General features: G+C 36.0%; 1 protein-coding gene across 10 annotated transcripts in view; it reads left to right on the forward strand.

Annotated features, from left to right (window-relative positions):
• Positions 1-10,919, forward strand: part of PLA2G4A (phospholipase A2 group IVA) — a 151,606-nt gene extending 140,687 nt beyond the window's left edge. For 8 of the 10 annotated variants that reach the window (XM_035718804.2, XM_025430129.3, XM_025430125.3 and 5 more), the window contains 3 exons: positions 156-351; positions 1,835-1,992; positions 10,297-10,919. In XM_035718804.2, the coding sequence (XP_035574697.1) occupies positions 156-351; positions 1,835-1,992; positions 10,297-10,428 (486 nt within the window). In that variant the 3' untranslated portion in view covers positions 10,429-10,919. Of the gene's footprint in view, positions 1-155; positions 352-1,607; positions 1,760-1,834; positions 1,993-3,604; positions 3,918-10,296 lie in introns of those variants that run through there. The other 2 variants (XM_025430131.3, XM_025430132.3) reach the window with 2 other exon arrangements.
• Positions 10,920-13,349: the final 2,430 nt, after the last annotated feature.

Raw genomic sequence — 13,349 nt, forward strand, 5'->3', positions numbered from 1 at the left:
GAGCTTCTTGAGAACAGGGTCATTATTCATCTTAGCAAGGAGCACATTGCAAGCACACAGTTAATACCTGATGGATATTGAATGATGGCCAGACCAACATTCTGAATAAGTGAAAACTGAAAATCTCTAAATGCATCTTTACTTTTCCTCCATAGGAACTCCTCCTTGCAGAAAAGTGGGCCAAAATGAACAAGCTCCCCTTTCCGAAGATTGATCCTCATGTGTTTGATCGAGAAGGACTGAAGGAGTGCTATGTCTTTAAACCAAAGAATCCTGATATGGAGAAAGATTGCCCAACTATCATCCACTTTGTTCTGGCCAACATCAACTTCAGAAAGTACAAGGCTCCTGGTATGTTGAGAATAAATTATATTCTGTAAAGTAGAAATCTGGTAACAGAACAAGACTGGTATTAAGCAGGTTTATAGTGGCACTTGCAGTACTAGCTATTACAATTTTGAATGTTTCCCTTACCTTGATAGAGAACTATTATCCTGAGACTCCAAGTACTTCCCCTCTTTCTCACTCCAAGATTCCCTGAGTTCCTCATAATTCAGAAACTGATGTGTTAACAACTCCCTTGATAAAAATCTCTGGGGCTTTACCCAAAACCTGGGCTTATGTTGGTTCTGATTGATTGACACCTTTGTTATAGGGATTATTAAATATTCTGAAAATCATTCTTGCAAGGGAGCTCTTGTTTCAAAACAAATCATGCAAAAACTCTGGGAACTCTAAGTGACCACAGGAGTAGTATAATCTAGCAGTACAGCATAGATAGTTATTTCAGGTTGCTTTTATTATATGCCATAGAAAAAGAGAATCAAGTTCAAGGCACAGTTGTCCTGTTTTACTACATCCAGAATCTATAGACTCTTATATATCCTGGAAAATATTGATTAACAAAAGGAGAGCTAGAGATTGACTTGCAGGATTCTCAAGGCCTAAGAATATATTATCCTTGGACCAGAAAGTGCAGTTGGTATAGGAAAGATATAAAAGATAATCATGGAAGATTTGACACAGGATGACAGAGAAGAGATGGTGGAGGAAGACAAAGAAAGGATCAGTAGGGAGGGAAGTTATTACAAGTCATACTTCAAAACAAGAGAAGGAAGAATTGGCTGATATTTTTAGTTATTGGGGAGTAGAGTACTTGAAACCTAGAGAATTTTCTATGACTGTTATTTCTCAAGGAGAAACTACATAGGGGATTCCTGTGGCATGGACACACTTAGTTAATGTTTTGGTTTGGATTTCCCCAGAAGCAGATTCTAAGAAAAGAATTCAAGTGCAGATGGTTTATTTGAGTGGACTAGGGAACTTTAGTAAGGACATAGGGAAGTAATAAAGGTAGACAAAAAAGATGTGTCAGTAAGCCAAATACCACGAAGAGAACTTGACCCTGTTGGGAAAGTCTAGGAAATGGAATAGAACCTATTCTCCAGAATCATCCTTCATATTCATACAACAAGAGGCAAGGGAACTGGGGTATTTTATAGCCTAACTTCCTAGAGTCTCTGGTTGACTGATCCCTGGGGCAGAGTGTTATTTATCAGAATTTACATTCTGCTGCTAGAGAGCAAAGCAGCCTTCCTCTGTTGCAGGATGGTGTAGAAAGATGCAGATGCGGGCAATTGGAAGTTACCTAAAGCAGAACGCTTAGATATCCCAACCCAAGAGATCTGGGTGGGAGCATAAAGCTGTGTACTACAGATTCCATGACCCCACTGGGGGCTCCCAATGTTATGTTTACAGGTATGTTTTCTTTCTTCAGTTTTAGAGATATTTTGCTGTTTTCAAAATTATCATTTGAGACCCTTCCAATATTTAGGTGTTCCAAGAGAAACTAAGGAAGAGAAAGAAATAGCTGATTTTGATATTTTTGATGACCCTGAATCACCATTTTCAACCTTCAACTTTCAATATCCAAATCAAGCGTTCAAAAGGCTGCATGATCTCATGCACTTCAATACCCTGAACAACATTGATGTAAGTATCTCCTGTGATCACTGACAGTGTCACACACTTCCCTATCACATGAACAAACACCTTTTTAATTCATTAAAAATAAAAATAAGGTTCATGAATGATACCACCCAAATTGTACCACTTTATTTTTTGTAAATCATTTTATTGTTCTTATTTGTGAATTATAAAATTCACAAATAAGAAAAAGTAATCCCTCTAAATTGGCAGGGCCCATATTTTATACTATTATTTGATCCAAGGATTGGTTAATACTCAGCTGCTTTCCCAAAGTATTGTCATCTGATAAAATAAATTATAAGTAGGGAGAAAAGTGTTAAAAATGAAAATATAAGAGTAGGAAAGTGAATTCAACCAAAAGTGTAGTTAATCTGCTAAAATATCACGACTTTTCGTAGATAGACTCATGCTTTTAAATGTCTTTATTTTTGTAGATCTTGAGAATGTTGCCAAAAGTAGCAGCCTTCCCATTTTTAGCCCATGAGATATCAAGTACACTTTGCGTTAGGAACTTCAAAAATGACTCATTCTCTTCACTTTGGTCATCTCTAACCCCAGTATATCTGCAGCTAGGATTCCATGATGATGTGAGATTCTGTAATCTCTAACTTATGGTTTAAGAGCGCTGTTGTGAAACTGGAATCATGTTTGCTTGTAGTTACAAATCATAGTGTCTGTCAAATTATTATCTGTTGTGAAAGCCCAAGTTCATTAGCCTGGCTGGATTTTGCACATTAAGAGGAAGAAGAAGAAGAAAAGAAAAGGAAATTTATTGGGAAGGGAAAGGTGTCGTATCTGATTTGCCAGTCTTTTTGGATACCTTGCAAATGGTACCAAAGAGAGCACAGTATGTGGATGAGGCTTCTGGGTACGTAGGATTTAGTTAGATTTTGTGCTACAAGATTTCTGACACACACAGCTCACTTGTTAGTTTAGTTGGCCTGAGACTAGTAGTGATCAACTGTGTGCGGTTATAACAATTATACTGTATTATGTTTTAATCAGTATCTCTCATTTTTGTAAACACATATGAAAATTTTCCCTAATAAGCTTCAGTTCCTGAAACTCTAAGATGCTTTCTTGTTATCCTTTATCTGAATATGTGATAACTCATGAAAAACATGCTTAGCAAAGTTATGACATCTGTCATTTCCTAAATATGTTCATTTTCTTTGTTATGTTACAATCACTGGTCATCTGAAATCCCTATGCTATGCTGAAAATTTAAAGAATATTAAGAGAAAATCAGTATTTTTAATCTCTGATTTTTAGGGAGTGAACAGACACTCTCAGGATAGAGTTGTGTTTTATAGAACCTCATCCGGTCAAAAGAGAAGAGAAACTAAGGGATAGTGTCAGAACAATCCTTCCTAGCATGAAACTAACAAACTCAAAACTGTATTCCTTAAGATAGAATGTATTAAACTTGATCTGTTGTTCTCAAATGGGAAAAAGAAAATAGATTGTAGGAATATATAAATACCCTCTCGGACTTGGAAAAAATAAAAGGATACCGACACATACATACATATTTATATCTGTATATATTATAGATATATGTGAGTGGATAGATATCTGTAACTTAAACAACTGTATTTCTCTCATTGTTTTCCAGGTCTGGTTTGTATAAAACCTGCTAAACTGTTTGCTATAAAGAATGATATGGCTCTGTTTTTATATATGCTTCAAAGTAGTTTGCTTGACACATAGATGAAACAGCAAAAGCCTAAACAAATTGGACTGAATTCCAAAATTATTTTCCCAACATGCCGCTCATCAAACATCACTTAATAAAGCAGGATTTCATTGTTTCCAAGAACTTCTCTGGCATAGTGTGCAGAAGCAAGGTCATGGGCTTTATATTTCATTTAGATCTCCATGAGCCACCTGACTCGCCTCTATGACTTTGAATAAATTAATTAAACTTTTTGGGCCTCAGTTTCCTCATCTCTAGAACAGGTGTAACAGTACCTTGTCATAATAGCAAGAGTGAAACGTTGGGTAGCACATGAACAGTCAGAAGCTGCTCGATAAATGGGAAGCTTACCTATGTGTGTCTATATCCTATACCAGGATGGATACACCCCAAGACCTTTGCAAATGCCCAGAATTAATAATATAGACAAGTCTATAGACGTAATAGCAGCCTGGCAATAAATTTTTGAGTGGGGGGTGGCACGAATGAATGTAAGCTTCCTCTTAAATCATATGACCATTGCGATTTGTGCTCAAGGGATTCATGTGTGTGTGTTCATGCTCGTGCGCGTGTGTGTACATTTCATACCCAGGTAGGAATTCCGATGTTCACTGACATTTTGTCTCTTTTTTGATTACCCTCCCTGACTCTTCACTTTTAACCAAGAAAACATATCTTATTAGAATCAAAGCTTCTTGATAAGTGATGATAAATAAAGACCAACCAAACTGCTGAGGTAGGATGCTGGAGAGATCGTTAGGCTCAGTCATTAGCTAACTCACCGCTTCCCATGCCCTTTGGATAGAGTAGCTTGCTAATTCAAACTTCAGCAACACAGCACATAATACCTTGCCATAGACTGTCAGAGTTGCTTGCAAATTGTGAACACGGGGAACATAAACTCTTCTAATGCAGACCCCGACTGCCAACTCCCGAGAAGATGGTTTTCAAGTTTGTGGCCATGACCACTGTGGCTTAAGGCACATTTTCATCTTCAATCAACATTCTGGCTTCACTTTTTATTCTAAAAAGCCCACGCTGTCTCCGACAGCTGGATGCTTCTAGTGGTTTCTTTTCCCCAGAGATCTCAGCTGGCCTGCTTTGCTGAACCTAATTCTAGATCATCTTTAGAGAACTTTGGCTGTTTCTGCTCTCGTCATCACAGCAGCCTGGGTTTCTCATTAGCATCAGGTTTCTGCACTTACTCAATCCTCCCAAATTCCTTCTCACTGAGCATTGCCTCAGTGCTTTAACAATGGCAGTATTTAAGGGGGAGAGTTGCTAGTGGGTTTTTTGGGTTTTTTTTTTGTTTTGGTTTTGGATTTTTTTTTTTTTTTAAGAAACTTAACATAGAGTGACTTATACCGACAGACATGTGGTATGTAGGAAATGCAGATACTTTGGAATCAGACCAAGGTGCGTTCAAATCCTTGCTCTTGGCTGAGTGACCTTGGACACATTGGTTAGCTTTTCCAAATTTTACCTTCCTCATTTGTAAGGGGAAACAATGATGCATATCTTATAGGACAGGGTGAGGATTAAGTAAAATAATATAATTTAAAGGCTTGGCATGTAAGAGACTCTTAATAAATTGAAGCAGCTAATATAATAATGATAATATTATCAGTGTTCATATTGTCTTCTGTTTTTGCTTATATATTTTAAACCCATTAAAAACACTAACTTGCCTTATCTATCTTTCGTATCCTCCAGAGACACTGATCACAATGCCTGGCCCCTAAAATAAATATACAATGAGATTGTCATGAATGATTTTTAACATGTCATTGACTTACTGGCTGAAGTGTTGAAGAGTTTCATGTGATAGGAAGAAGGTATTGCAAGTGTCAGGATGCAGGTCCGTTGGTTGGAGGCAGAATTCCTGACCATGCAGAATCTCTGCGCCACGTATGCCTGGGCATGGAGTGTGGCTACATGCTCTACTCATAAAGCACCAGTTTGCTCTAGAGAGAATATAGCCCAGGACTTGTTGATTCAGCCCTCGCAGGAAAACGTACTGTTAGGCAGTCTCAGTCATTCAATTTATTAAATCAGTAGGTATATTCTAAGAACAGGTTATGTGTCGACTTAATATATACCAGTGGTGCATAGTAAATAATAAACTTTTAAAATTCTTTCTCAAACAGTTCTATAAAGTGTTAAATACCAGATACTAATTACAGTGAGGAAGTAGGATACCTGGATGACTCAGGTTAAGCATCTGACTCTTGATTTCGAATCTGGTCGGGATTTCAGGGTCCTGAGATTGAGCCCCGCAGCAGACTCTGCACTGGGCGTGGAGCCTGCTTAAAATTCTCTCTTTCTTGGGATCCCTGGGTGGCGCAGCAGTTTAGTGCCTGCCTTTGGCCCAGGGCGTGATCCTGGAGACCCGGGATCGAATCCCACGTCGGGCTCCCGGTGCATGGAGCCTGCTTCTCCCTCTGCCTGTGTCTCTGCCTCTCTCTCTCTGTGTGTGTGACTATCATAAATAAATAAATTAATTAAAAAAAAAAAAGATTCTCTCTTTTTGACTCCAAACTCTGGGAAACGAACAAGAAGTAGTGGAAGGGGAGATGGGGGATGGGGTGACTGGGTGACAGGCATTGAGGGGGGCACTTGACGGGATGAGCACGGTGTTATACTATATGTTGGCAAATCGAACTCCAATAAAAAATTTATAAAAAGAAAAGATTCTTTCTCTCCCTCTGCCCTTCCCCCATCCCTGCTTGTGCTCTTTCCCTCTCAAAGAATTAGTTAATTAATTAATTTAATGAGGAAAAGTATATATCCAGAAGTACTGGTACTAATTCTTAGTTTATTGATATTTCATCATCATAATAGCATTTAGGTACAAGTTAAAGTTTTTATCTTTTAAAAGTAATTTAGAAACTTATTATAATCATGGCCTAATATGTGAGGCCCAAATCCATCTACCTTTAATACTGCCTTTAATCTCTTTCCATCTTATTTATTCATTAATTCAACACATGTTTATTGAGTCTCTACTGTGGCAAGCACTGTTTTAGTAACTAAAGGTATAACAGTGCACAGAAGAAAAGGAACGAAAAAAGTTTTGAGTGTTTCATATAAGCTATTTTTCCCTCACATATTTAACACTCAAACTTGCCTATGAGGTGGGAATCTTTATTTATATGTGAAGAAACTGAGGCAAGGGTAATGGAGGCAGATTGCTGGAAGTCACACAGTTACATGGGGAGCCAAGATGGGGCTGCAGGGTTGTTTTTTTTTTCTTCTCACTCTCTCCTATTTTTTAACCATCTGCTTCTCAAGCAGCCTTCTTTCTTCCTATTTCCCAAACACAGGCGAGTTTCCAGATGCTTCCTACACGTGCCATGACCTCCCATCTTCAGCCTTTCTACAGGATGGTCTTTCTACTGAGAATACCCCATCCGTCCACTGCACTTAACAGAATCCACCTGTCCTTCCATGCATCTCATTGTCTCCCTGGTTGAACTTTGTTTAACTCAGCCTTCTGTGCATTCATTAGTTGTACAAATATTTATGGTTCCTTTTCTGTGTTGTAAGTGCTGTGATTAAAAATGACAAGATTCATAAGGCCCCTGCTTTCATGACACTTTAGTTCTTATTGGAAAGGCAGACATTTGCTAGCAGATTCATAGTAATTTAGACCAGAATGTCTTCTTGTATTCTTCTAGATTTGTAATTTTTACTTCTCTTTTCAAAATATATGATAATTTCTTCTTTGGGATCATTTCTAATTTTCCACTGTGGGAATTCAGTGTTTGCTTGTGGACTGCTTCTGGTCTTCTGTCTCTAAATTTGTTCCTTTTTGAAAGAAGATCCCATTTTGTATGTTTCCTTTTCTTATTCTCTGCCTTTCTGGCCATAGATTTAAAGCGTTTGGATCAACAATTAGGAGGCTTTTGAAGAGCACAAGTGAAGGATGACTTGGGTCAGTCACACTACTTAGGGAAGGGCAGAGGCTTCCATCCTTAGGGGATGGAGAGGCGTGAGAGATGAGGGCTGTCGTAGGAGAGCTTCCCACAGAAGGGAAGGATTTGAAATCTCAATTTCAGCGGGGAATGAAAGAGGAAATGATATGAACATGATATGAAAGGATATGAATGATATGAAAAGATATGAATACTACTGAAGATTACTCCTAATATCATTTAAAAAATAGGAAGATTCAAAGATAGCATATTGCTTCTTTGGATACATGTAATTGTACCATGTATCATGCCAGAAGGTTTGGATTTAGCACTGATGTAAGATTGAGTTTAGTCTCTTCTGTTTATATTATTGAATTATTAATCACACCAAATGGCTATGTTCTGCAACAATCTGAAAAAATCTGGCCATGATTTCACAATGTTAATATGCCACCTAGTGGTTCATCTTGCACATTCTAGTTGCATATGATTAGAGTTTTTCAATTAATACATGTAAATATTAGTTTTCCTTTATAAGAATGGCCTATTAGAAATACCTGCCAAGGTCCACTTATGGTAAATCCACTAGCTCATGGTAATGATATTGCTGATTTTTTTGTACTTATGAATTTGTTATAAAGGAATTGACAACAGTTATTAGTATAATTTCCCTATGTTTTTGATATTTTAAAGCTTTTTAGGTATTTGGAAAATAAGTGGTTGATTTTTATTTTACTTGGGTATTTCTCTGCAATGAGAGTTCCTGTGTCCTGGGCTGGTATGGTGAAGGAGAAATCAACTGAAAACTTGCTGACATAGTATCCAGAAAGCAGAGAGATTATTAAAAGAAGATGTAGTAGGACACAGTTGATAGCAGAATTGATTTGCTGACTTTTACCATTTAATAAGCCCATAATTGGATACACATTGTGTGTTTCTTTCTAGTAAACTTTATAGCCTTATATCCAAATTAAAGCGCCTACATTTTCACACATATGATCAATTTAAAAATAACAATAAATAGATGCCAGTTATGGAATGTTTCCTAGGTGCCAGGTATTGTGCAAAGTACTTTATATAAATGAACTCCAATCCCCACAAAAACTAAGATAAGTATTATTATTCCTGCTGTGAAGAAGAGGGAATGAGTTCAAGGATTTCAGTTAATTCCCTTTGATCTCACATAGCCAAGAAGTGATTATACCTCGAGGTCCTTAGTCAAGGTCTCCTTCATAGGCCTCAAGCCTCTTCTGTCACCATAGAATTAATGATGTTTCCCTTACTCATGAGAAAAATGGGCTCAGCATATACTTGCTTTACTTAAAAGACACAATAACATTTGAGTCCATAAGATAACTACATATACATATATATTATGCTTTATTATATATATTCTCTATATATAATTTAAAAATCATAAAGCAAATAAAAGTGTCACATTTCTATGATAAAGCCCTGTTTCCAGAATACAACTGTTTGTATTTGTACAACTGTTTAAAGTTACCATTAGAGAATTAGGCCTACCCATCGAGACCAGCATAAAGTCACAGAATATTTGTCATGTATTAGCACCACCCAGGTCATGTATCTCTCTCCTCTAGGCATTGAACTTGGCTTGTTCAGTGACGCTGGATGTGGACATGGGAAAAACCCCTGTGCCAAGTGGGCCACTCTAGTTCTGGGTGGGAGGGGGCCCTACATCCTAAGCTGCTCAGGCTTGCCAAGTATGGCAGGAGCTGAAACACATGCAGATAATACCTAAATGTTGTTTAACAATCTTTGAGGTAGAGAATAAAGGGAATTGTAAAATAATCCCTGTGATATTTTTCTTTGCCTTCAAACTTCTATCTCATTGGTTAAGATGAAATCCTATAGTCCTGTCATAGGGAATGGAGTCTTCCTGATTTTGGCAGGGTTCCAAATAAGCGGCAGAACCGAGATTAATATACAGGCCTCTCTTCCAAAGCCCATTCCCATTGCTCTGCAACAACTGTTTCAACTAAATTCCAAATCTTATCTTCTTTCCAGAAGTTCTTAACTAGGTTAACTTCAGACCAGAAGAGAGTATAATTGGAATAGCAATTCTTAGAGGTTGTAGTCACCATTAATTTGAGTATATATGAAAATTATCCCGAATAAAAAATAGTCATCATCAATAAAATCACAGAGTATGATATTTCCTTGAGAGAGGACAGCCACGTTTTATAACTCTATTTATTTAGCTGAGAAAGCAGGGCAATTCTTCAGCAATGTCTTCTTTTCTCATTAGGCTTAAAGAAAGTCTTTTACTTCCTTATGGTCTCTCATTTATGCTTGTCCGCTAACAGTAAAGAACATAAATTTTACATTTAGTAGTTACTTGTTTCTACCCTCTTATCAATTCCCCATTGAAAATAGAATAAAGATCAATTTACCAGGTTACAAATACTTTATTCCCAATTTTACCAGCACAAAATCTGGAACACTCCTGGAGTAGTTCTTTCTCTAGTTGGGGAAGGAAGATTATCTGGGAATGAGCTTAACAAGAATATAACGGTGGGATGTTAGATTTAAATATACACATGCATGACTTAGAGATTTCTCTACTTCAAAAAGAAAACTATAATAAAAAGATCAATTAGATTTTTTTTGACCAAACAAATGTTTACATGAGTTTAGAGCAATACTAATTACACATCTTTCCCCCTCTATTTGCAGGTGATAAAGAATGCCATAGTTGAAAGCATTGAATACAGAAGACAGAATCCATCTCGCTGCTCTGTTTCTCTTAGTAATGTTGAAGCAAGACGATTCTTCAACAAAGAGTTTCTAAGCAAACCCGCAGCATAGTTTGTATGGTGGAAAGGGCAGCAATTTCTGATGCTGAAGCAGTTTGAAATTCCATTACAACTGGATTTAAAAGCATAGTACAGATATTAGTACTGATCACAAGAGACTGGCTAATACTCAAAGTTGCAGTTATTTAGCTGCAGAGAAATAATACCATTATAAATTTGTTAGATTGACAGATGATGTGATTATGTAAAAATATACTCAGCTACATTTTCTGTCAGTATGTATTTCCTGATGCAAATGTAAGGACATAGACTGTACTTTTAGACATTCCTCACCAACTATCTTATATGTCCTCTTTTTTAAGAAATTGTTTTCTTTTTAGAATATTTGACAGTTCAGTCTCAATAAGTAAGACTTTGCATTGTGTGTAAATGTTATTCACTGACTGGATTTATTCATACCATAAGACAACACTATTTTTTATTTATATACACATGTATGCATATATGAAATAAATACATCAATATGCAATGAGCATGAGATAACTGAGTTTTTGTTTATTTTTAATGAAGTATTGCCCTGTAGCTATGAAGGATTCTCAGATTCATAGTTTTCAAACAGAAAATTTGTTAATCCTAAATGGTAATATGAAAGATTATTTAAAATCATGATTATTTTTCATAAAGGAGAAAGTATGTATAATTTGCTGAACAAATGGTATATATTTACTCAGCAAGTAGAAAGAAAGTGTAACCTCTTGTAGTTTAATATTTTACTTTGAGATTATCTTAGACTGTTTGTCCACCAGAGAACAAGTGACCTCAGCAAAAAAATCCAGAAGAGTGGCAAGGGCTGTATCTATAAGACGTGTTTTAGGGACAGTCTGTATTGTATGACTCTGGTTTCAGGTACTATTGAACTGCTAAGGTTCAGGGTTGGTGTAAAAGTAAGGAGAAAATAACATAGTAAGGAAACTTATTCATCTATTTATTGTTGGTCACCTCCACTGGAATGTAAGGTCCTTGAGGGCAGGTCTTTTCTCACTTTTCTGCCACTACATCCCCAGATCTTACAGCATGCCTGATGATCTGTAGTGGGCACTAATTTGTTCTATGCATAAATCAACCAAAGAAAGAATGAACTTTCAATTGTCCCCTTCTTTATTATTGTTTTTGCTTTTCCTCATAGATATAAATGTGAATAAAAAGTGAGAGAAAAAAGACAACTGAATGGAGGTTAAAGAAAAGTAATTCAAAGAAAGAAGAATGAATATCCAATTAACTTAGCACCATTTATTGAAGAGACTGTCTTTTCTCCACTGAGTGTTCTCAGCCTTGTCAAATATTAGTTGATAGTATATGCTTAGGCTCTTAATTCTGTTCCATTGGTCTATTTGTCAATTTTTATGCTAGTATCCTACTGTATTGATGACTATAGCTCAATGGGATAGCTTGAAATCAGGAAGTGTGATGCCTCCTGCCTTGATCTCTGGATTTCTTTGGCTATTTGGGGTCTTTTGTGGCTCCATATAAATTTTAGGAGTGTGTTTTCTACTTCTGTAAAAATGCCACTGAATTCTTAATATGGATTGCATTGAATCTATAGATGTAGATTTTGGTAGTATCAACATTTTAACAATATGAACACGAGATACCTTTCTACTTATTTATATCTTCAATTTTTTTCATCAGTGTCTTACAGTTTTCAGAGTAGAGATTTTTTGCCTCCTTAATTTATTTCTAAGTATTTTATTATTTCTGATACTATTGTAAATGTATTTCTGAATTTCAGAAAGTTTGTTTACTGTGTAGAAATGCTACTAATTTTTGTATGTTAATTTTGTATTCTGAAACTTTATTTTATATACTGCAATAGAATTCATTGATTGCAGCTTTTCTTTTTTTGGTTGTATCTTTAGGATTTTCTATACATAAAATCATGTCATCTGCAAAGAGAGACAATTTTACTTTTTCTTTTCTAATTCTGATAACTTCTATTTCTTTTTCTTGCCTGATTGCTCTAGCTAAAACTTCTAGTAATATGTTGAATAGAAGTGGTGAGAGTAGACACACTTGTCTTGTTCCTGATGGTAGAGGAAAAGCATTCAACCTTTTTACCATTCAGTATGTTGGCTGTTGAGTTTGTCATATCCGGCCTTTATTATGTTGATATATTCCTTCTATGCCTAATCTGTTAAGAGTTTTTATCATGAATGAATGTTCAGTTTATCAAGTGCTTTTTCCAGTTGTCAAGATGATCGTATGATTTTTTTCTTTCATTCTATTAATGTGATATATCACATTGATTGACTTGCATATGTTATGTTCAACCATCCTTGCATCCCAGGGATAAATCCCAATTGATCATGGTGAATGATCTTTTGTATGTGATGCTAAGTTCAGTTTTGCTAGTATTTTATTGAGAATTTTTGCATTTACATTCATCAGCTTATTAGCCTGTAGTTTTCTTTTCTTTTATTATTATTATTATATATATATATTTTTTTTTGTAGTTTTCTTTTCTACTAGGTGTTCTTTTCTGGTTCTGTGTCAAGATAGTGCTGGCCTCAGAAAATGAGTTTGGGAGTGTTTCTGACTCTTTGATTTTTTGGAAGAGTTTGAGAAGAATTGGTATTAATCCTTCTTTGATGTTTGGTAAAATTCACCAGTGATGTCATCTGGTTTTGGGCTTTTCTTCCTTGGGAGATTTTGGATCACTGATTCAATCCCCTTACTAGTAATTGATCTATTTAAATTTTTTATCTCTTTCTGATTCAGACTTGGTAAGTTGTATGTTTTTAAGTTTGTCCACTTTTTCTCAGATGTCCAGTTTGTTGGCATATAGTTGTTCATAATAGCCTCTTATGATCATTTGAATTTCCGTGTTATCATTTGTAATGTCTCCTTTTTCAGTTATAATTTGGTTGATTTGGGCCTTTTCCCTTTTTTCCTTGGTTAGTCTAGTTAAGAGTTTGT

The sequence above is a fragment of the Canis lupus genome, chromosome 7 (assembly GCF_003254725.2).
Source record: "Canis lupus dingo isolate Sandy chromosome 7, ASM325472v2, whole genome shotgun sequence".
Taxonomy (NCBI): Eukaryota; Metazoa; Chordata; class Mammalia; order Carnivora; family Canidae; genus Canis; species Canis lupus.